Raw genomic sequence first — 23001 nt, 5'->3', positions numbered from 1 at the left:
TTCTTCTCCATTACGACCGTACTCACTTCCCGCAGTACGAATATTGAATCCGACCACTACCTCGTTGCAGTATGTCTGCGCTCAAAACTCACGACGGTGTACAACACGCGTCGGAGTCGTCCGCCGCAGCTAAACATTGGGCGGCTACAAGACGGTAGACTAGCCCAAGACTACGCGCAGCAGCTGGAAAAGGGCACTACCAACGGAAGAGCAGCTAGGCGCACCGTCTCTTGAAGATGGCTGGAGAAATATTCGATCCGTTATTGGAAGCACCGCAACCGCTGCACTAGGCACGGTGCCCCCGGATCAGAGAAACGACTGGTATAACGGCGAATGTTGAGGAAAAGAATGCAGCATGGGCGAGATTGCTGCAACACCGCACGAGGGCGAACGAGGCACAATACAAACGGGTGCGGAACAGACAAAACTGGACTTTTCGGAGGAAAAAGCGCTAGCAGGAAGATCGAGACCGTGAAGAGACGGAGCAACTGTACCGCGCTAATAACCCACACTCACAAAAAACTCCACATTATATTCATGAGTTTACACATGGATTTTTGCAATGGGGGTAGCAAAATGGATTCCATATTTTCGACACATATATTTCATGCGCCCACATGCATTCTATGGGTGTTCACACATACTATCCATGTGGGTCATCCATGTGTGAATTTGTATGCAAATAAGTATGTGCCGACGCATGTTATGCATATTTCAAAATACATGGATTTTTGCCATAAAGTATGTGTCGATTTTCATGAGTGCACGAAAGTTGTATGACAAGTTGAACCGTTCACGTAAGGACCACGTGCCACAGCCCGATATGCATGAAGACATAAACAGGAACCTTCTTACGAACGAGCATGAGGTGATCCAAAGGTGGCGGCAGCACTACGAAGAACACCTGAATGGCGATGTGGCAGACAACGGTGGCTGTATGGTAATGAACCTATGAGCACGCGCGCAGGATATACGACTTCCGGCTTCTAATCTCAAGGAGGAGATCGGCCGGCTGAAAACAATAAAGCCCCTGGAGTTGACCAACTACCCGGAGAGCTGTTTAAACACGGTGGTGAAACACTGGCTAGAGCATTGCACTGGATGATTACCAAGGTTTGGAAGGATGAGGCTCTGCCGCAGGGATGGATGGAAGGTGTCGTGTGTCCCATCTACAAAAAAGGTGATAAGGTGGATTGTAGCAACTACCGCGCAATCACATTGCTTACCGCCTACAAGGTACTCACCCAAACTTTATGCCGCCGACTAACACCAATTGCAAGAGAGTTTGTGGGGCAGTACCAGGCGGGATTTATGGGTGAACACTCTACCACAGATCAGGTGTTCGTTGCACGTCGAGTATTGCAGAAATGCCCACATATCATCTATTTACCGACTTCAAAGCCGCATATGATACAATCGGTCGGGACCAACTATGGCAGCTAATGCACGAAAACGGATTTCCGGATAAACTGATACGGTTGATCAAGGCGACGATGGATCGGGTGATGTGCATAATTCGAGTTTCAGGGGCATTCTCGAGTCCCTTCGAAACGCCCAGAAGGTTACGGCAAGGTGATGGTGATCTTTCGTGTCTGCTATTCAGCATCGCTCTTGAGGGAGTAATACGAAGGTAAGGGATTGACACGAGTGGTACGATTTTCATGAAGTCCATCCAGTTATTTGGTTTCGCCGACGACACTGATATTATCACACGTAACTTTGAGAGGATGGAGGAAGCCTACGTCAGACTGAAAAGCGAAGCTAAACGGATTGGACTATTCATCAACACGTCGAAGACGAAGTACATAATAGGAAAAAGCTCAAGAGAGGTCAATGTAAGCTACCCACCACGAGTTTCTATCGGTGGTGACGAAATCGAGGTGGTTGAAGAATTCGTGTACTTGGGCTCACTGGTGACCGCCGATAACGATAGCAGCAGAGAAATTCGGAGACGCATCATGGCTGGAAATCGTACGTACTTTGGACTCCGCAGAACGCTCCGATCGAATAGAGTTCGCTGCCGTACCAAACTGACTATCTACAAAACGCTCATTAGACCGGTAGTTCTCTACGGACACGAGACCTGGACGATGCTCGTGGAGGACCAACGCGCACTGAGGGTGGATCGATCAGGTGGAGGACGATTTGCGGACCCTCCGCAGACTGCGTGGTTGGCGAAGTGCAGCCATGGACCGAGCTGAATGGAGAAGACTTTTATGTATTGAACAGGCCACTCCGGCCTTAGTCTGGTGCCGTTCGTAGCAGAATCAAAACCGCGCGTCGGAGGGAGATGCTGCACAAAATCATTCGCTTGCATGACATCAGTATCAGAATGTGATTTGGTTTTGTTGCTGTTAGTATCTGGCGCTTTATGGAAAATAAATCGGTTCTTTCCAGAACCACAATTTTATGAAATAGAAGGTTTAACCGAGACAATTTTTCTCCAAAGTGCAATTCATAATCGCTTGGTGACGGCAGAAAGTTTCCATCGGTAGTAGATTCACGAGGTTCCTAAACATTATTCACATGCACAAATGTACTCCACCGCTGGTCATGGTCGCCACAAACGCCACAAACCAAAGATATCTGATCCAAGAATATTTTTTTCCCATGTACAGAACACAATCGCTTAGTTACGGCAGAAACATCGCAACGATGTCCTTACGTTGTCCAACGTCTACCTTGCGGTCGTGTTTTGTACACATTACAACCCTTCTGATTTTTAATTACTTACAAACGCATCTCGCAACAAGCCTTTATTAGAACCCGCACACAATATGACAAAAATCATTTGCCTTGCTGGCTCTTAAATTTTCAAGGGGACAATGCTATTTTTGTAATCAGGGTTATAATCTCGATTTTTTCCATAAAAGCAGAAACTACGATAGCATAGAACCGAAATCGAATGAAAAGTTAACAACCAAATTGTCTTTTTTTTTGCTGATAATACTTTCCGGATCTTTGTCATTATTATCTCCGACAAAAACAAAGCTTTGTCTTTGGAGATCTCTTTTGTCGCTTGTTTTGCATGCGCATCCATGAAAAAACACGCAAGACTGGCAACTTTTTATACACAGAGTAAATGAAACGGTGGACCAAAAGGCTAGGAACTTACATCAATATGATGTCTGTGCTGGAAATGCATGAACGGGATTGGTTGGTTCTGATTTTTTTTGGGTTATGTTTATCAAAACTTGAAATGATATTGGCAAATTTGGTGAAGAGTTTCCGAGTTGATTGATATATAAATCTCCAGAACCCATCGTAAGATAAGAACGCTAATAACATTCAAAATATTACAAATCAAAATCACCAATTGGGGACTCCAATTTTAGATTCAGTTTTGACACCCAGTACCTTCGGGTTAGATGTTGTCCAACGTAAAAAACTGATTTTCTGCCAATTTTTATAATCACTGGCGGCGCACGGTGCCCCCAGACGCGAATATTATCGCACTTTCATGAACCTCCGTGGTTTTCTCACGAAAAGAAAGCTTAGAACACCAGAAAAAGGATACGGGGTGTTTTAAAATCTCTCATCGGTGAAATTTTGAATTCGGCCTATTTTAAAATTGTATGGTTTTCCCATATACATATGTACATGTTAGCTGCAAAATTTAAATATAAAGTGCTTACCCTTTCAATAGTAATTAAATCAAGTATTGTTGAAATGCCAGTAGCAATATGAAATATTATAAATAAAAGAATGTTCTTCAACATTCAGTTAATGTGTGCAGCCCACGTAGGTCTGTCATACATTAAGATTGGTCGAACTATGAATCTGATGGAACAACAGTGCTGAAGGCGTAAGTTTTTGCTCTTAATTGCACAGTTTTTTCTCCAGATTAGACAAATCAATGTTTTCAAGGTAATAAACCCATACGTCAAGACATGTTATAACATTCAGTAAATGATGTGCTCCCAATAGTTATGAGCATCGATCACGAAAAACGCCACAACTTAGTTTGCGTTCTCTGTTTGGAAAGGAAAACCTAATAAAAAATGTGTGCAAATGTCATTTCAGCATTGCTTTATCACGATAAATTCAAAGAATTTCAAAGGAAAATAAGTATTGTAAGAAAAGTGTCACAGGTAAACATAATAAATTAAAACAAGCATGAAATAATCGCTTTCCTAATGCATTAGTAATTGTCTGAGCACAGAGATGTAAAATTGAATGACTATAATAAAAACAAATCACTGGTTACAAAAAGACTTCACTGACAGATAAATCACCCCAAAACTTGAGTTCAAAATACTTTCTGATGAGAATATCGCAACAAAATTTACTCAAAATTTGGGTAGTTTTCCCTTTATTTCTCATGATTGTTGATAAACCGAGAGTAAGATGCAAGCAATTCACCGGGGTAGTTCGGCCCAACAACCCAAATGTTGAGTATATTTTATTTTCTCAATTTTCTGTGTATCAAAGTTCTTTTTGGGTAAATAAAGTTTAGATTTCGGTAATTTGTTTATATGTGATCAAAGGCAAACTACCTAGTGCTAGAAAATGAATTTTATTCAAAATTGGGTTATGGGGCCAAAGTACGGTTTTGACTGAAGACAACACACTTTCGGGTAGCTTTGGTTTTCTGTGTAGTAAAAGACTTGCAGTATTTAAACGGTAAGCTCAGCAAGTTATTGCATCCAAATTACTTGATTTTAAGAATATGGCTAGCTTCACTCACTAAACGAGTTTCTCCGTGTATTGCAATTGGCCATATTTCAAAAATCAAGTAATTTGGATGGAATGCAGCTGAGTAATAAACGCTAAAAATAAAAATAATGATAATGTCTTTTCCCTATTGTTCGCTTTTGGACAAGTCTTAAATTATTGAAATGCGATATTTTCAGTGTTAAACAATAGAACTTGCTAAGCTTACCGTGTACTGATTGCATAGGTATTGAGTCCTTTGCTAGATTTTTGTAACCAGTGATTTGTTTTTATTATTGTTTTTATTATATATTTGTATTTATATAATCATATAATTTTACATATCTGTGCTCGGGATTTTACAATTGCTAATGCATTAGGATTGTGAATATTTTATGCTTGTTTTAATTTATTATGTTTACCTGTAACACTTTTCTCACAATACGTATCATCAAATAAAATTCTTTGAATTTATCGTGATAATGCAATGTTGAAATGGCATTTGTACACATCTTTTATGAGGATTTGCTTTCCAAATCCAGAACGCAAGCTGAATTGCGGCGTTTTTCGTGATCGATCTTCATGACTATTGGGCACCAGTGTTGGTAAAAACTCAACATCTCAAAACTCATGGATGATTCAAATCAAGCGTGAGTTGAAACGCACCCAACTCAGCACCTAAAAACTCATGGATGAGTTGAATCATCGTTGGTTTTCTTTTGTTCTCCTTCGTTAAAAACAATGAATTGACGTTTGTCGCATAAAATATTAGACACTATTTTATGTATTGTAATTGATTACAAATGCGTTTTCAAACCAAAATGATTTTTTGACAAATGAGTGAAATGATGCGTTTTGACATGAAAAATTCAAGCGTGATGCATTCCTTTAAAATCACAGACGATTTCGTTCGCACGGGAGCGCTCGTTGATTGAGATTTATGAGTGATTTTACCAACACTGTTGGGCACATATCACTTGCTCAATATCATAACATGTCTTGACATATGAATTTATTACCATGAAAACATTGGATTGTTTAATCTGGAGAGTAAACTGTGCAATGAATAGCAAAATCTTACGCGTTCAGCACTGTTGTTCCATCAGATTTATAGTTCGACCAATCTTAATGTATGACAGACCTACGTGGGCTGGACACATTAACCGATAGTCGAAGAACATTAATTTATTTGGAAGATTTCGTACGGCATTTCAACAATACTTGATTTAATTACTGTTGGAAAGGCAAGCACTATATATATTTATATTTTGCAGCTAACATGTATGTATATGGGAGAAACAGGGAGAAACCATACAATCTTAAAATAGGTCGAATTCAAAATTTCACCGATGAAAGATTTTAAAACACCCCGTATCCTTTTCCTGGTGCTCTAAGCTTTCTTTTCGTGAGAAAGCCACGGAGGTTCATGAAAGTGCGATAATATTCGCATCTAGGGGCACCGTGCGGCGTTCTATAGGACACGTGACCCACCAATTCGAGTATTTTTTCAGGAATTTAATTATATACGCCAAAATAATTCTGAACAAAAAACTGACTTACCGTTAATTTTCAAATGCGATTAGTCCCGTCCAATGAGCAGGTTGATGTCGCTCAAAATGATTCCCAACCCACCCGTTTCCATTTGTTGACAAAAAAAAGAACGAGCAGGATTGGAGAAACATCGAGCGGCTTCAACCTCCTCATTGGACTGGACTAATATTATAACTTGATGTATTACTTTACACAGATGTACAAGAAAAATATCGATTTTTTTTAAATATCTGGATTTGCATAAATTAACAACACAAATTATATTCAATGCAAGTTATTTCGTGTATATCGGCAATAATTTCAGTAGATGTAGTTTGGTGGTTGAAATTCTTGTGAATGTTAGACCATCCTTCAGAAAGTTAGGGAAATAATGACTTGATTCATTTTCTTATTCGCAGAATTTCTATTAAACTCATCCTGCTTATATTGGTCCTAAGCTTTTGTCATACCTCAAAGCACCGGAACTATTTTATACCTAGAATAATAAAAAAAAAACTTGAATCGATGTGGCTTCATTTTATCATTTTCTTGATTATCGATTTTGAATACTCAATTTGGTCTTGTCAAACTGTATAAATGGACACTACATTCCTTCTCTAATGGAGTCTAATTGAATTAAATTTACCTAACATAAACGCGAATTGAAATTTCTCCTAGTTTGAGCGATCAATTGCCTTTCATGTGCATGAAATCACAATTTCTCCGTTTCCGTTGCGCCCGCCACCACCCCAAGCTACTTCCGCGCGGTTGCGCCCCGCTTACCGACCGCTCCCGGTCCCGAACCGTTGTGACCGTCCTTGAAGTAGACCATCAGCCGCACGCTGTCTCACCTTTTCGTGCTCTGGACCGAGTGGACCGACAGCGACTTCCGGATGCTGTGGTTGTGCTGCGAGCGCCGGATCGTCGACACAAAGCTCGTTTCGCAAGCGTTCCCAACCGAGGACATGCCGATGCGCCGCTGGACGGACATTTGCCGGCAGCACAGGTACCGGTGAAAGTGCTGCCGAAAGACACCGGAAACGCAGTACAGCGCCACCGGGTTGAGGCACGAGTTCAGGAAACTGCGGTGTAAAGAAGGATGCAAAAAATAACGTGGCATTAGTTGATGTTGGTAGTTTTCGTTCTCGGGAATGTTTCATAGTTTGAAGTTTTCACAGGAGACAGCTTCAGGTTCGAAGAGGCGAAGTTAAATTAGGATTATTTGTAATTGTGCTGTTAAGATCAAATTACAATCTATGTAAGTTTGATAATTGGCATTACTGTGTCAATCAGGTGGACCACACTGATATGAAAACATCCAAAATTATTTTATCGAGACTGATAACCACAAATAGTTAATTATTTTCACCCAGCTACTGTAAAAACTTTAGCCAAATCCGACAAGTCTATGTGGGTGCTCAATGAGCATTTTTTTTCCTGTCCGGGTGTGCCACTGCGACCAATTATTAGATCTATTGTAGCGTTACCCGTATCCTTAGTGTTTAAGTGCATGTCGAATGAATCGCCTGCTTTGAGCGTGCTTACAGCGGCACACTAGGAGTTAACTTTCTGAAATCAGTATGGCGAAAGGCATCTAAGGTTCGATTTCTCAAAATTAAGCACTTTAATCGAAAAAATATTTGGTAGGCGTAGTAGCAGACACCATCCCTCATAACCGGTACCAAATAGTTTTTCATAAAAAGTTCCTAATTTTGAGAAAACCAGCGTTAGATGTCTTTCGCCATACAAATTTCTGGCGGTTAACTCTTGCTGGCTATTTTGTGCATATACTATAGCGCCTGGATGTGGCTGCGGCGAGTAGAAAATCAGCCACTGCCAATAATTCATTGAGAAGCAATGCAGTATCGGTTTCGATACAGTTGTTGTTTTGTTTTCTCAGGATCACCATGACAAGGTCCCGCTATTTAGACCCTTCATAGAGAGCAATCCCATTGAAAGCGCGCCCCTTATCAATAGGAAATCAATCCTTTCTTGAGAAAACAGAACCGTAATACTGTTTTTGGCCATGCATCGGAGCCCTAGCCACATCCTTGTCTTGCTTCTAGAATATCACCAGTGAAAATCTTAAAACCCGGGATTTAGCTCTGTCTACAAGACCATTTCAAGCAAGGGAATTTGTTCAGTAATAAGAACTTCCGTGTGTTCCTCTCGCTACCATTGTTCACCAGTTCAAGAAGAGTTAGTACGTATTTAAACCCCTAACTCGATTTTTCCAGCAGTCAGTTCAGCCTAGGACCGGGTACAGAGGTTTTTTAACTAACTGCTTGAAAAGTTGTTTCCGCTGCATACAGTTTAGCCTCAAACAAGAGGAATTCGAGTCTTTCAACTGTAACATTAATTATGTTTTATTTCTGAGACTGCTGTTGGTAGCGAGGACTAAATACGATGAATCCTTAATTACCACAACTTATTGCCCTCGCTAGAAAAGTGGATTAGGCTAGGGCTCTGTTTGGTAGATCTTACACCGCAACACACCACGTCAAAGTGATCTACCGTGTTACGGGAATCAATGAGCATTAAGTTCGTATAGGAAAAATCGGCTAAATATTAGACCTGTTCGCCGCCACGCCACTTCGCCAATGATTTTCTTACGCCTTCGCAGCGGTGAAGAATGAATCGGCGCGCTACCGAATGAAATTGACCAAGCCGCCGAATATTTGTTTCAGTATCGAAGAACTGTTAAAATAGTGTGTTTCGAACATTTCTTCAAAAAGAACATTTTTAATGATAAGTTCGGGTTTCGGGTTTGATTGGCTTTATTGTAAATTGCTAATCAAATCCGTGTGAATTCCAAAATCCGCTTTAAGTCGTGAAAAAGAGACCGAGCGTGTATGACATTTTTCCTGAGTTTCAAACAAAATGGATATGTTTGAGGAATGAGAATCCTGATTATTGATTGACCTTATTTTTGTCTTCCAGTTAAAAATGGATTTTCTGGAAAAAAAATGGAAAAATGGAAAAAATCTTTAAAAATCAACTTGCGCACTATATCCAATATTTGATCACTATAACGTATCCTAGGCCAATCATAAACATATTTTTTGCTGGAAAATCCACCTGGCATTTAATTTCTCAAAATGATATAAAGGTCTGAAAAATTGTGTGAAGAATAACATATCTGGGGAAATTTCCCGAAGTATTTTCTAGCTGACTTTTCGGAATGATTATTGGACGAATTTTTGGACGGGTTCGTGGAAAAAATAGCCCAGAGAATTTCCAGGAGGAACTTCCGAAGGAGTTCCTGGCTGGCTGATGTTCCCAAACGCGCACTTGTTGCTCAAACTACAAAACGTATACCCACCATTACACATCGCAAAAAGTACCCTGAAGAGCCCCAATGTTTTAACTCGAAAACCCAAACACCTTCGCAGTCTCCAGGTAGCTGGGGTCCCGTCAGTGCGGAAGCTACACTCTAACCGGAACTGGTGGAACTAACCCGACGCCTGGACCCTGCTTAAAAACGAACAGTGGGTAATGTCTGTGACATAACCGCTAAGTGGACGTAGGACTTGACTTGACCATGCCTTTAAGATACATAATATGTCCAAATTTCTCACATCAACTATTTTGGATAAATAATCGGCGTTGCATACCATTCCTTGGCAAAATCTTCTCATCAAACCAACACAGAAATCAAATCTACCTCGAACAAAAATCATCAAAAAAAAAATCAGGAAGTATCTGTTCGGTCACAAATATTAGCCTCGACAGTTGGCAACCTTTCCACTGAAGGACTGCCTGAAATAAACCACAAGTTGGCTCAGCAGGGGATGTAGACTGTATCTCAGCCCTTCCACTGAAGGGCCTTCTAATCCGTGCGATAGCGACTGAAGGAGAACATTATTTTTAACTCTTAGAGCCTTGAAAAAGGCTGTTTGCTTCGGCTAAGTGCAAAAAGTAAGAAAACGATCTTTTCAAATAACCGCGAATTTCTAGTGATGGTATAAAAAAGACTGAATGCTCTGCGAGCGAATGCACTTTTCTTTTATACTACTTAATTTTGAATCTTCTCTGCTTCCCAATTGGAGGGCCAATCAGCTAGTGTCTTGTATCCCGCTTCTTTGTCAGCCAAAGCGTCATCATCATCAACGCGTTCGAGAAGAGCTTCTTCTTTTTTACGCTTGTTGCTTGCTGCTGGCGTCTATTTCTTAACGGGATTTTTCGCTTGATACAGGCCAATAAGCCGGGCAAGCGAGCTTAGAATTGCAGTTCAGGTGGGAAGTAGGGTGTTCTTTTCTGAGACAACATTGTTAGTAGTAGAAGGAAGGAAACACCCGGACATGGGATTTCGGGTGATAAGATTTAGAATTCGTAACATGGGACGATCATTCAGTCACGTTCGCTTTGTGTGCGGTCAGTATCAAACAATGTTTTTCTATATATTTTTTTATCAATGCCAAAAAATCCAACATTTGATGAAAAATCGATTGATAGTTTATTAATGTTTCAGCTGTCATCGGTGGTTTTTTATCCAAATAAGATTATGTGAAAGATTTGAACATCTTATGAATCTTAAAAGGCATGGTCAAGTGAAGTTCTTCGTCCACTTCGCGGTTAAGTCAGAAAAACTATCCACTGTTAGTTTTAACGCTATTTATGAAAATCATGCATAAAATGTTATCTCTAGAATATTGGATTTGGCACCCAAGTACAATTTCATTTCATTCATCATTTACATAACGATTTTTGGACTTTGTGCGGATTTAGTTTTAGGAGTATTTAAACAAATTAAATTCTATATCTCAGGACGTTTATTTGAAAATTAGTTTTATGTCTATCTAGATCAGCGGTTCTCAACCTTTTTCTTGAGAGGTACCCCTTCAAACTTTTGAATTAATTGAGGTACCCCCTCTTGGAAGCAGGCTTCCAAGCCTCTTGAAAGGAGGCTTCCGAGCCTCTAGAAAGGAGACTTCCGAGCCTCTTGAAAGGAGGCTTTCGAGCCGCTTGAAAGGAGGCTTTCGAGCCGCTTGAAAGGAGGCTTTCGAGCCTCTTGAAAGGAGGCTTCCGAGCCTCTTGAAAGGAGGCTTCCGAGCCTCTTGAAAGGAGGCTTCCGAGCCTCTTGAAAGGAGGCTTCCGAGCCTCTTGAAAGGAGGCTCTGAGCCTCTTGAAAGGAGGCTTCTGAGCCTCTGAAAGGAGGCTTCCTGAGCCTCTTGAAAGGAGGCTTCTGAGCCTCTTGAAAGGAGGCTTCCGAGCCTCTTGAAAGGAGGCTTGAGCCTCTTGAAAGGAGGCTTGAGCCTCTTGAAAGGAGGCTTGAGCCTCTTGAAAGGAGGCCTGAGCCTCTTGAAAGGAGGCCTGAGGCTTGAAAGGAGGCTCTGAGCCTCTTGAAAGGAGGCTTGAGCCTCTTGAAAGGAGGCTTCTGAGCCTCTTGAAAGGAGGCTTGAGCTCTTGAAAGGAGGCTTCCGAGCCTCTTGAAAGGAGGCTTCTGAGCCTCTTGAAAGGAGGCTTCTGAGCCTCTTGAAAGGAGGCTTCTGAGCCTCTTGAAAGGAGGCTTCCTGAGCCTCTTGAAAGGAGGCTTCCTGAGCCTCTTGAAAGGAGGCTTCTGAGCCTCTTGAAAGGAGGCTTCTGAGCCTCTTGAAAGGAGGCTTCCTGAGCCTCTTGAAAGGAGGCTTGAGCCTCTTGAAAGGAGGCTTCTGAGCCTCTTGAAAGGAGGCTTCTGAGCCTCTTGAAAGGAGGCTCTGAGCCTCTTGAAAGGAGGCTTGAGCCTCTTGAAAGGAGGCTCTGAGCCTCTTGAAAGGAGGCTTGAGCCTCTTGAAAGGAGGCTTCTGAGCCTCTTAAAGGAGGCTTCCTGAGCCTCTTGAAAGGAGGCTCTGAGCCTCTTGAAAGGAGGCTTCCAGAGCCTCTTGAAAGGAGGCTCTGAGCCTCTTGAAAGGAGGCTGAGCCTCTTGAAAGGAGGCTTCTGAGCCTCTTGAAAGGAGGCTCTGAGCCTCTTGAAAGGAGGCTTCTGAGCCTCTTGAAAGGAGGCTCTGAGCCTCTTGAAAGGAGGCTTCTGAGCCTCTTGAAAGGAGGCTTCTGAGCCTCTTGAAAGGAGGCTCGAGCCTCTTGAAAGGAGGCTTCTGAGCCTCTTGAAAGGAGGCTTCTGAGCCTCTTGAAAGGAGGCTCTGAGCCTCTTGAAAGGAGGCTTCCGAGCCTCTTGAAAGGAGGCTTCCGAGCCTCTTGAAAGGAGGCTCTGAGCCTAGAAAGGAGACTTCTGAGCCTCTTGAAAGGAGGCTTGAGCCTCTTGAAAGGAGGCTGAGCCTCTTGAAAGGAGGCTTCTGAGCCTCTTGAAAGGAGGCTTCCGAGCCTCTTGAAAGGAGGCTTGAGCCTCTTGAAAGGAGGCTTCTGAGCCTCTTGAAAGGAGGCTTCTGAGCCTCTTGAAAGGAGGCTGGAGCTCTTGAAAGGAGGCTTCTGAGCTCTTGAAAGGAGGCTTCTGAGCCTCTTGAAAGGAGGCCTGAGCCTCTTGAAAGGAGGCTTCTGAGCCTCTTGAAAGGAGGCTCTGAGCCTCTTGAAAGGAGGCTTCTGAGCCTCTTGAAAGGAGGCTTCTGAGCCTCTTGAAAGGAGGCTTCTGAGCCTCTTGAAAGGAGGCTTGAGCCTCTTGAAAGGAGGCTTTGAGCCTCTTGAAAGGAGGCTTCTGAGCCTCTTGAAAGGAGGCTTCCGAGCCTCTTGAAAGGAGGCTTCTGAGCCTCTTGAAAGGAGGCTTCTGAGCCTCTTGAAAGGAGGCTTGAGCCTCTTGAAAGGAGGCTTCTGAGCCTCTTGAAAGGAGGCTCTGAGCCTCTTGAAAGGAGGCCTGAGCCTCTTGAAAGGAGGCTTCTGAGCCTCTTGAAAGGAGGCTTCCGAGCCTCTTGAAAGGAGGCTTCCGAGCCTCTTGAAAGGAGGCTTCCGAGCCTCTTGAAAGGAGGCTTCCGAGCCTCTTGAAAGAAGGCTTCCGAGCCTCTTGAAAGGAGGCTTCCGAGCCTCTCGAAAGGAAGCTTCCGAGCCTCTTGAAAGGAGGCTTCCGAGCTTTTTGAAAAAAGGCTCCCGAGCATTTTGAAAAAAAGCTTCCGGGCTTTTTGAAAAAAAGGCTTCCGAACCTCTTGAAAGTATCCTTCCGAGCTTTTTGGAAAAAGGCTTCCGGCCCTCTTAAAATGAGGCATCCGGCCTCTTGAAAAAAAGACACAGGCCTCTTGAAGGGAAGCTTCCGAACCTTTCGAAAGAAGACTTTTTAATATCTTGAAAGGAGGCATTCGTGCTACTCTGAAGAAGGCTTCCGAGAAGCGTAGAAAAATGCTGATAAACCTCTTGCAACGAAGCAATAGAGCTTTTCTGAAAAAAGCCTGCATGCCTCTTAAACGAAAGCTTCCAAACCTTCTAGATTCTAGATTTTAGTTCAAAAGCATGTTTCTAACATATTATTCAACATTTTGTTTAAATCAGGTAGATTCCATCGAAGATTTTTTAAATTTGCTTATTCGACATTTGTCCGTGTGATGTTTTGTTCCGCAGCCCTTCATACGCTGTTCTAGTTGAGGAGAGCAGAGTTCAATTAGCTTTGATTTACTGATCGCCATGCATATTATGTACAAGACAAAGTTTTGAAATAAAAAATTCGCAATAATCGAAACTTTATTAATAAGCTCCGATTGAAATTGTAATACGTCCGCCATTATGCATTTTCATCCGAGGTACCCCCTAGGGCCACCGAAGGTACCCCCAGGGGTACATGTACCCCAGGTTGAGAACCGCTGATCTAGATGGGCTTTATTCTCGTTAGCAAATGTTTTCGAGAGCAAAATTAACGTTTGTAGTTATTTACTAACATCAATTTTCGGATATTAAAAAACCCTGTTTGAATTCCATGGTTACACTCTTGAGCAGTGATTAAACAAATGTTATGGGGAGAGGGGCGCCACTTGTTGTCATTTTTAAACCATTCTGAAGCATGGCGCATTCAAAACATGTCTGTTGAAGGACATGAACACCCGTCTTTTAAGTGCTTCCGCAGAAATTGTTTTTGATGTTGATTTTGAAAAAAAAATTGTTGAAAATTTTTGAAAATGTTTTCCCGGAAGAGTTTTTGCAGAGATTCCCGAGAAATTCCCGCAAGAATTCACGTTGCGATTTCCTTCGAAGTTTATTTAGCTATGATCACATTTCTGTGAAAAATCCTGAAAATTTAACAACAGATTTTTCGGAAGTTTTTCAGCAGGAAGTCACCAACCAATTTCTGTTAGAATTTCCCTAAGCGATTTCTGTAGGAATTAATTAGGGGTGTCCACATACAGTTTCCGAAAATTTCCTGCATGTTGTTTTTGAGGAATTCACAAAAATTTTATGAAAAAATGAAATTCCGCATAAATTTCCGGGGAACCTTTTGCAAGAATGGAGAAATTTCCACAGATGTTTTCGGAGAAACACCCGCAGACAATTTTGGAGCGACTTCTTTAGAAATTCCAAGAAGGACCATCTAGATGAGTTGTTATATCAAACTGCTTTTTCCTTAATCCTATTTTCAATTTTGTACAAACATGTGTAACGTTGAAGTTAAAACATATACTTAAAATCAGTGATATTATAAAAGCGAACTTGAAAAAAGACATTCACTAAATTGTTGTAATGTTCAGCGTAATATTTAACACTGATATTTAACGTGTATTTGCTTAGAATTTGGTTTTGGGTCGCGCGGATTTGGCGCAGAATGAATTTTCGTGTCGCGCGGAAATGGCGTGGATTTGATTTTAGTCGGCGCGGATTTGGCGCGGAAAATATTTCAGGATCTCCGTAACAACCCTGCAATTTCTATCCCGAAGGGAATTGAAAGCTTTGATATTGATCTCTATCATTGGCTCTCTGAAGAACGTTTGTTTTTTGGACATACATGCTGCATCATGTGGCTTTTCTTCAGCCTGTCTCGGCTCATCACCGATGCCGGCCGGTCTCGGCTCGACTCTGCTGCTGCTGCCGGCATCTGCTCAGCATTGCTGCTTTGTCGGGTCTGTAGGGTGGACTGCTGCTGTACTGGCTAGGTTTCGTCTGATGATGGTGGTTTCGATGACTTCATTCCCTGCTAAAAGGTGTGAGTGCTGTTCAATCGATGATGCGGTTGCTTCGCTTGTCCCGGTCAGAATGAAAGGAAAAAAATCGCGTTGCGCTATTTTATGGCTTCTCGGCAGACCGTGGCAATGGAATGATGCAACCATATTGTACCCATATTTATAGGTTTCCTTGATCTCAATGTTTTTCATTGAAAACAGTTTCATGCCTATTGAAACAAGTTTTTCGGGTCATATCAAGCATGGACATGAAAGGCATACTTTAAATCTGTCGATTGAGGGGCTTACCGCAGAAATTCGTCCACTGAGGGTCTGTCTCATTTGGATAATTAAACTGAAATTAAACTCAAAAGTGACATTTCAATAATTATCGAATAACCCTGCTGACAGAGCAAGATTACTTTTGACAGATATCGAATCATTTTGCATCGATGTCTTATTGGAATTGCTGGGTAGCACCAGCCATTCTTATGAACGGGTTATTTGCTAATTTTCGAACTGTCACTTTTAAGTTTAATTCTCCAAATGAGACAGACCCTGAGACGAACGCTATTAACGTTTAAAATCTTTCAACACAGCGTAATGCGGTCGATTTGAATATTTTGAAATGACACCCGGTATAGTAAAGAGAGACGTAAGTCCTACGTCAAAACCAGATAACCAGTCCTACGTCAAAACCAGAGGCCGGCGACTTCGTCGAAAGCCAAGAACACGCTGGCTGCACGCGATGGAATCGGACCTGGGGATCCTGAACGTTCGAGGAAACTGGCAGAACAACGCCCAAGACCGACGATTATGAAGCTCTACAATACGTCATGCACAGGTGTATCGACGCTGTAGCGAACCAGGTATCTAGGTAGGTATCAACTACAAAATGATAAAATACGACACAACACAGATAATGGCTCTAGTCCCGCTAATTTTCAATTATAATATGCATTGTATATGCCATTGTGCAACAATTGTTCTTTCCTAACGAAATCTCGCGAAACCTAAACATTAAAATATTTAGCAACTAAAAGGTCTACAGTTCCAGCTAAAATTATTTGTCCATTTGCTACAATCCAACACGATCCGAATATTTTACTTGTTAGAAAGAAACTAAGAAAACTGTATCATTGAATTTGATTGACGTGGGACGCAAAGTCGAGCCAAAAGAATAAAATTCATTACCAGTATCAGAGATGAAACATCGAAAAAGATTAATCAAGCGCAATACTGAAACAAAACCTCAACCCTTTACCTCAAAAACATTACTTTCAGGTGGTTTCAGTCTGGATAAAATGATATCTATTGTTTTCTTTTATATTTAAGCGTGGTCCACTATAATGTGCCAACCTTACATTTTTAACATAGAGTAACGTGCTTCGCCGTAAGAAGGCTTTATCTTAATGATGATGGGTATTTTCTATGCTATCTTTATTACTTTACTACTATTAACTCACAAAATCACATGTCACAGCTCCAGTTACTGTATCTTTTCATCGCTCCTTTTAGCGAACCCCCATGAATTTGTAATCAAATAAATCACGATAACGAAATAATCAGAAAATCGCGCTTCCACCGTGGACCTATTACTGGTAAAAGACGACGCTGAAGCATTTAATCTCATATAACGATCCAAATTGACGACTCCCTAAGTAGCATTGATTCGCTTGTAATTGACTCCACCTCATGGTAGACCCGTCCTCCCAAATCACCGATAACCTTTATCGCTAAATTACCTCAAACAGAAGCCGGTTATCCGCAGAATGTGCCAAAAGTCGTCATAATCGTACTCGGAGTTGGGGTTCAGGTGGAACCACAGCTGGAACACGTGGTGCGGCAGGAAGCAAATGATAAAAACCACCACGAAGGTAATCACCATTCGAGCCACGTGCCTCCGTGCCCGAGCCTGGGACCTGCTCTGGGGCCCGGCATTTTCCCCCGGCATGTCTCGGGCGCTGACGTGCAACCGGTACGCCATCAGGATGTACAGGATTCCGATAATGGCCAGCGGAAGGAAGTAGTAAATGACCGAGTTCACCACGGTTTTGTATCTGTTGCGGTGGATCAGAAAGGAAAGAAAACAAAATACGTGAACCGAGAGGAAAACCAGTGCTAATGAACGGCAACAGGCCATCAACCACAGACAGGTTGGTGGGAAAACGGGCACCAGATACTTACTTGGAGTAAGCAACGGAATCGTTGGTTCGCTGTCCGAATGGTGAGCAGTATTCGATGGTTTTGTTGGGGATTTCCACCACTACCACGTCCGAGATGGCTGCCGAGGGGATTGCGAAAGCAATCGCTAGCAGCCAGATGAGCACCGCCACAATAACCGTCACTGGGCGAGTCTGGAAATGGAACGGCGAAATAAAAATGGGAAAATGTTTATTATCAAAGCATGCGGTTTAACCAGGATAATTCTCGTAAAACTTTTAGTAAGATTCAAACTAAAAATAGAAGATTTTTTGGGAATTAGTTACCGCACGCTGAAGTATCTTCTAACATACGGACTAATTTACTTTGCGCTTTCCCAAACAAAACAGACAATGAGAGTTAGCACCTTACACTTTGATCCTTTTGAAAAGTTATGCGAGAAAATCTTGTAATCCGGTTTACGCACGCTTCTGTACCGCAAAGCTCACCTGAAGCTTCCGCAGTGGGTTGACGATGGCACAGTATCGATCGGCTGCCAGCGCCGTCAAAGTGAACACCGAAACGCCGATGCTGATTTCGCGGAAGCACTCGGTCACGCGACACAATGTGACACCCCAGGGCCACGATTCCAGGGTATAGATGAGCGATGCCAGCGGAACGCACACGAGAATCACCAGCAAGTCCGCCAACGCCAGCGAGAATATGTAGCTGCAAAGGAAAGGAAAAGAAATGCCAAAAATGTTGTAGAAGATGAAGATGTCTTTGCTCAATAGAAATTGGAAAAGATTCATATTAAGTTTACAAATGGTATTCTTAGTTATGGTATTCTCGAAGAAGTCCCATTTCTGGCACCGTAATTGTGTGTGCTCACACAATTATGGCTTTAGATGGATATGCCGATGCTCACCGGTACACTAAGTGTTGATTCAAACTTCCTTGAGCTTCCTGAATTCTTTGAATTTGTGTCAATCATTCTTCTAGGGTCACCCAAAACAGTTTCATTCGGACTAGTTATTTTATATTCATAGAAAGTAATCTGTTTAGTACAGCATTTGAATTGCAAGCTCGTTCCTAGCAGGTTGTGGAGACGACAAGGCCAACTTCTTTCGTGTCAAAGTAAATTCCATTTGGCATTCAAATCCGAGTTGAGCTCTTTTGAAGTGCTGTGTGAGATACAAAGCACAAAGTAAAAAACTACAACCATTTTAACAAGAATTCTCTTTACTGCTGACAGCCAGTCACCAGTAGGATGATGGAAGTTTTGCCTGTCCCGGTTACCAGACTTATTGTGTCTTTCACGCAGAAGGTAACGTGCAGGCTACAAAAGTCCCTAAACCCATTCATGTGCATATCAATTCTTGAAGTACTAGTTTATTTGTGGACGCAGTAGCGCCCGTGGCAAGTGTTTTGTTTTCAAAATAGACGGTTCGCATTAAAAAAATCAAAATTTTCAACGTCTGTTGTCTGTGATTTTTTTCATCAAATACTGTGTCTGGTTGTCTAAGGTTGACACTGGTTTCGTTTTCTGCATCTGATAGTAAAAAAGAATGGAAGTGTCAAATATTATATTTTTTTGTGAGAATTTCCCCGCGTGCTGCGTCTGGTTGGCTAGTCACCGGACAGACAAACAGGGCTATTATATTTATGATGATTGGGCTTTCCCACAGCACTAAAATTAGAGCTAAGGCCAGGGAAATGCACAAAAGCATACATGGACAATAATCTTATTTAATGTACATATATAAAAACCAATCTATGTATGTATGTATGTTCGCAAACTACTTCTGAGCCACTTGGCTGATTTCAACCAAATTTGGTACAAATATTCTCTATTCTAAGGGGAAGTTAACAAAGGGGATGGGATGGTGATTTGGAAAAGGGGGAGGGGTGGTGGAAGGGTTTTTTTTTTGTTAAACGAACAATTCTGTGTAACTTTCAACTCCCAGGACCGATTTCATCCAAATTTTGTACACATATTCACTATGAGGAGACGATCATATGAGAGGGTAATTTGGGAAAGAGGGAGGGGTCTTGAGGATGTTAACGGATAGTACTCTTTAGCAGAAAAATGGAAAACATACATGTTGTAATTTGACGCTTACGTCACTTTCTCAGGCAGTTAAGTCATGTGCTTGGTAAATTAGAAAACTGTTTTTTGTTGCTACGCGTGAGCGCTACGACCCATACTTCAGGGAACTCTTGGATGACGTGGAACGGAACGGTTATTGAAAGTGGCTCCAGGCGAACGGATTTAAAAGAGCATGAATACTAGTGTTAAATAGCTAACACAAGTCTAAAATTTCAGAGTGATATCTCCTTCAAGTATGATATCTCTGCGAAGTTTTAGAAAAATATTATGTTCTAGGCGGTTGTTCGGAAGTTCAACATCGATATACTGAAGGTCAGCTTCATGGTGTTACTATTCGCCAAACCGCCATTCATTCATTTATTTATTCTACATCTAAACAGATAACACTGAATCAACAATTTGACGCCACAATACACGGTTCGAGGCCGCATCTCTCCATCCTCGAATGCGCCCCACGCTCGCCAAGTCGTTTTGCACCTAGTCTGCCCATCTCGCTCGCTGCGCTCCACGCCGTCTCGTACCTGCCGGATCGGAAGCAAACACCATCCTTGCAGGGTTGCTGTCCGGAATTCTTGCAACATGTCATGCCCATCGTACCCTTCCGGCTTTAGCTACCTTCTGGATACTGGATTCGCCGTAGAGCTGGCCGAGCTCGTGGTTCATTCTTCGCCGCCACACAACGTCTTCTTGCACACCGCCAAAGATGGTCCTAAGCACCCGTCTCTCGAATACTTTCTTACTCGAATATTTCAAATATGGCAACCCTATGATGTGTGTGATGCAGTTCACGTTAGGTCGCCTAGACAATTTGAATGTGCTACTATAAACAACATATCCATTCCATGTGAAAGGCTGTCTCCGATTTCAGTATTCTTTGAGAACATAATCTCATAAAGATCAACTGATGAAAACTCGTTCTATCTGGACATGTAATAAACGAGCATTTCTATAGCATTGGTTTTCCAGAGAATGCTAAGCTACTTTGTCTTTTCTACTGACATCACGTTGTTCAGTGTCTTTCTATGGGGGTGGAATAAAATAGAAAGCGTTCTGAAAACTACTTGCAGTGCAGATAATTTGCAATATCTGCCAGATGAAGATTCACCATGACGTACACTACCTTTGATAGAAACATCTAAAAAAAATTGAAACATTTGTTGGCACAACATTGTTAATCGTGAAACTAGTCCAATTGTATAATATCAAGAGCATTTGAGCCCAAATTGGATCTCCATCGTCGAGTTCAAAATCCGGTAGCAAAATAGAATTGGTCATAAACTTCATTAGAGCAGAAATTAAATTGGAGAAAATCTTTAATCCAATTCTTTGTTTTCGAATGTTATTAATATGATTCTTCTTCTTCTTATTCACAGATAAAAATATGTTGGGATTTTAAATGTATTTTCATGCACATATTTGGAGCATGCAAATAAACGTAACATTCAATCGATCCCACTATTCTTTTAAATCGAAATAAATTTAAAAGGTGCTTGCTTGTAAAATTCAATCAAATTTAATTGAATATCGAATGTTAATCCATTTGATGGGGTGAGCTGCAATTTTACACGTCGTTGAATTTTCAAAATTATTTGCTGTGTTGGCATTACATCCCCACACTGGGACAGAGCCGCCTCGCAGCTTAGTGTTCATTAAGCACTTCCACAGTTATTAACTGCGATGTTTCTAAAGCCAGGTTACCATTTTTGCATTCGTATATCATGAGGCTAGCACGATAATACTTTTATGTCCAGGAAAGTCCACACAATTTCAAATCCGAAAATTGCCTAGTCCGGCACCGGGAATCGAACACAGCCACCATCAGCATGGTCTTGCTTTGTAGCCGCGCGTCTTATTGCACGGCTAAGGAGGGCCCCTTTGTTGATATGATTACATGTTAGGAATTTAAGGAGCAATAACCCCAATTGTTATAGTATTCATAGTTCGTAGTTAAGGGGCAATATACCAGTTAAAGATGTAATGCCAGAAAAAAAAACTCACTGCTGAAAAAATCACAAAAATAAGAAACAAATTAAATTCTTTATTATTGCTTTGTTTTTTTATGGGATGAACATAGGAAGTATGTGATGATGTTTAGGAGCAGTGACCCTACGTGCGGCTAATTTTTCTTTCGTCAAGTTGACGACGTCAACACCCAGATTCGTCGAAAGAAGAAAACACAAATAATTACTCAGAGTCCCGCACAAGCAGCGCAAAGTAGGATAGCTTTTACCATCCGAAAATGAGCAAACGTTTGGTAAACATGCAGTATGAACACTCAATTATTTATTCAACAAGAGAGCTAAAACCATAGTCATATTTATTCTGAAAGTCATATCTTAATTCCATGCCGCTCATTAACAAGGCAAAATAGCAAGTAACGGTTTCTCGTGATTAGCGAGCTACAAGAATCCATCAAATGCATGGCATTATGTGGAGCAGAGCAAGTCATATCATCCAAAACAGATATTTTTAAAGTTTTCTTGACATTCAGAATACAACCTCGAAAGTGGCACCAATAACGCTTTACTACTATCTAAGTTTCGCATTCTCAGCAGTTCAACCTACATGGATCTATTTGGGAAAATTAATTGCCAGCAAATTGCGACGCATTAACTAAATGAAACTGAATGGCCGTTCCTATTGCTCATGATCTAATCTATCCCAAACTACCGATATAGTAGATAAGAAAGTGAATAAATTGCTTCGAATTAATTTAATTGTGGGAAATGAACGGGTTGAGTCGTGAATGAAGTGTCCTCAATAAAGGGGAAAATGGTATGTTTGATTTTTCTATTCATCTATCCTTTTATCGTGATGGAGATGTCGACGACTAGCGATGTACTTTTTGGTTGTATATTTGGCGTTTTAGTCTGTTTTTTTCTAAACCAATCAAAAACAAATTTTTAAATCAATCAAAAAATAAAAACAACTGGGTACCTTTATGTTTTTCTTTCTCTAACATGTCTATCCTTATTGAATATTTTTCAAGGATTCTTAACAACTTAAACATGAAAACGCTAGTACGTAAAAAAAAGTTTATCCACCCCCTTACCAATTAACATTCGGGGGCAGCAGGGATTATGTCCAAGGGCTTGACGATCCCTCCCCAGGGCATCTCCGAGTTGTGGTGCCTGCCTGTAGGATGTTGTGGAGTTTGACAGTGTGCTCTTTTAAACTTCTATAAAAAGCTGAATAAATCCGCAAGCCTTCGCCAAAGCGATCGTGTGCCGCTCAAAGCGCACAAACCCAAGTCCTGGTGTTAGGTAGGACGCTAGATAGACCTGACACGACGGCCCTCCGATGAGACAGGAGGTTTGCGGAGGCTCAATAAGCCGCCTTCACACTCAGGAAAATTATCTATCGAATATCATGAAAAAAAAACCAGATTAATCCACCTAGCGTTGGTGGTGCCTTTCTCGCATTTAGTAAAGACACAAACATTATATGGGGCTTATATGGTTCGATGTACCATTTTCTTCATAACTTTTAAACGCAATGACCGATCGTTATCAAATTCAATAGTGATCAACAAGGCTTTGTCCCCAGTCGAATAAAACTTGT

General features: G+C 41.5%; 1 protein-coding gene across 7 annotated transcripts in view; it reads right to left on the bottom strand.

Annotated features, from left to right (window-relative positions):
* LOC134220963 (neuropeptide CCHamide-2 receptor-like) overlaps window positions 1–23001 on the bottom strand; it is a 216041-nt gene that overhangs the window by 3825 nt on the left and 189215 nt on the right. For 5 of the 7 annotated variants that reach the window (XM_062700126.1, XM_062700123.1, XM_062700124.1 and 2 more), the window contains exons 3-6: window positions 17840–18059; window positions 17376–17545; window positions 16934–17248; window positions 7035–7265 (exon numbers count right to left, since the gene is read on the bottom strand). In XM_062700126.1, the coding sequence (XP_062556110.1) occupies window positions 7035–7265; window positions 16934–17248; window positions 17376–17545; window positions 17840–18059 (936 nt within the window). Of the gene's footprint in view, window positions 1–6829; window positions 7266–16933; window positions 17249–17375; window positions 17546–17839; window positions 18060–23001 lie in introns of all 7 variants that reach the window. The other 2 variants (XR_009982134.1, XR_009982135.1) reach the window with 1 other exon arrangement.

Source organism: Armigeres subalbatus, chromosome 3 (genome assembly GCF_024139115.2).
Source record: "Armigeres subalbatus isolate Guangzhou_Male chromosome 3, GZ_Asu_2, whole genome shotgun sequence".
NCBI lineage: Eukaryota > Metazoa > Arthropoda > Insecta > Diptera > Culicidae > Armigeres > Armigeres subalbatus.
The sequence above is the reverse complement of the archived record's forward strand: the minus strand, read 5'-3'. Positions and strand labels throughout refer to the sequence as shown.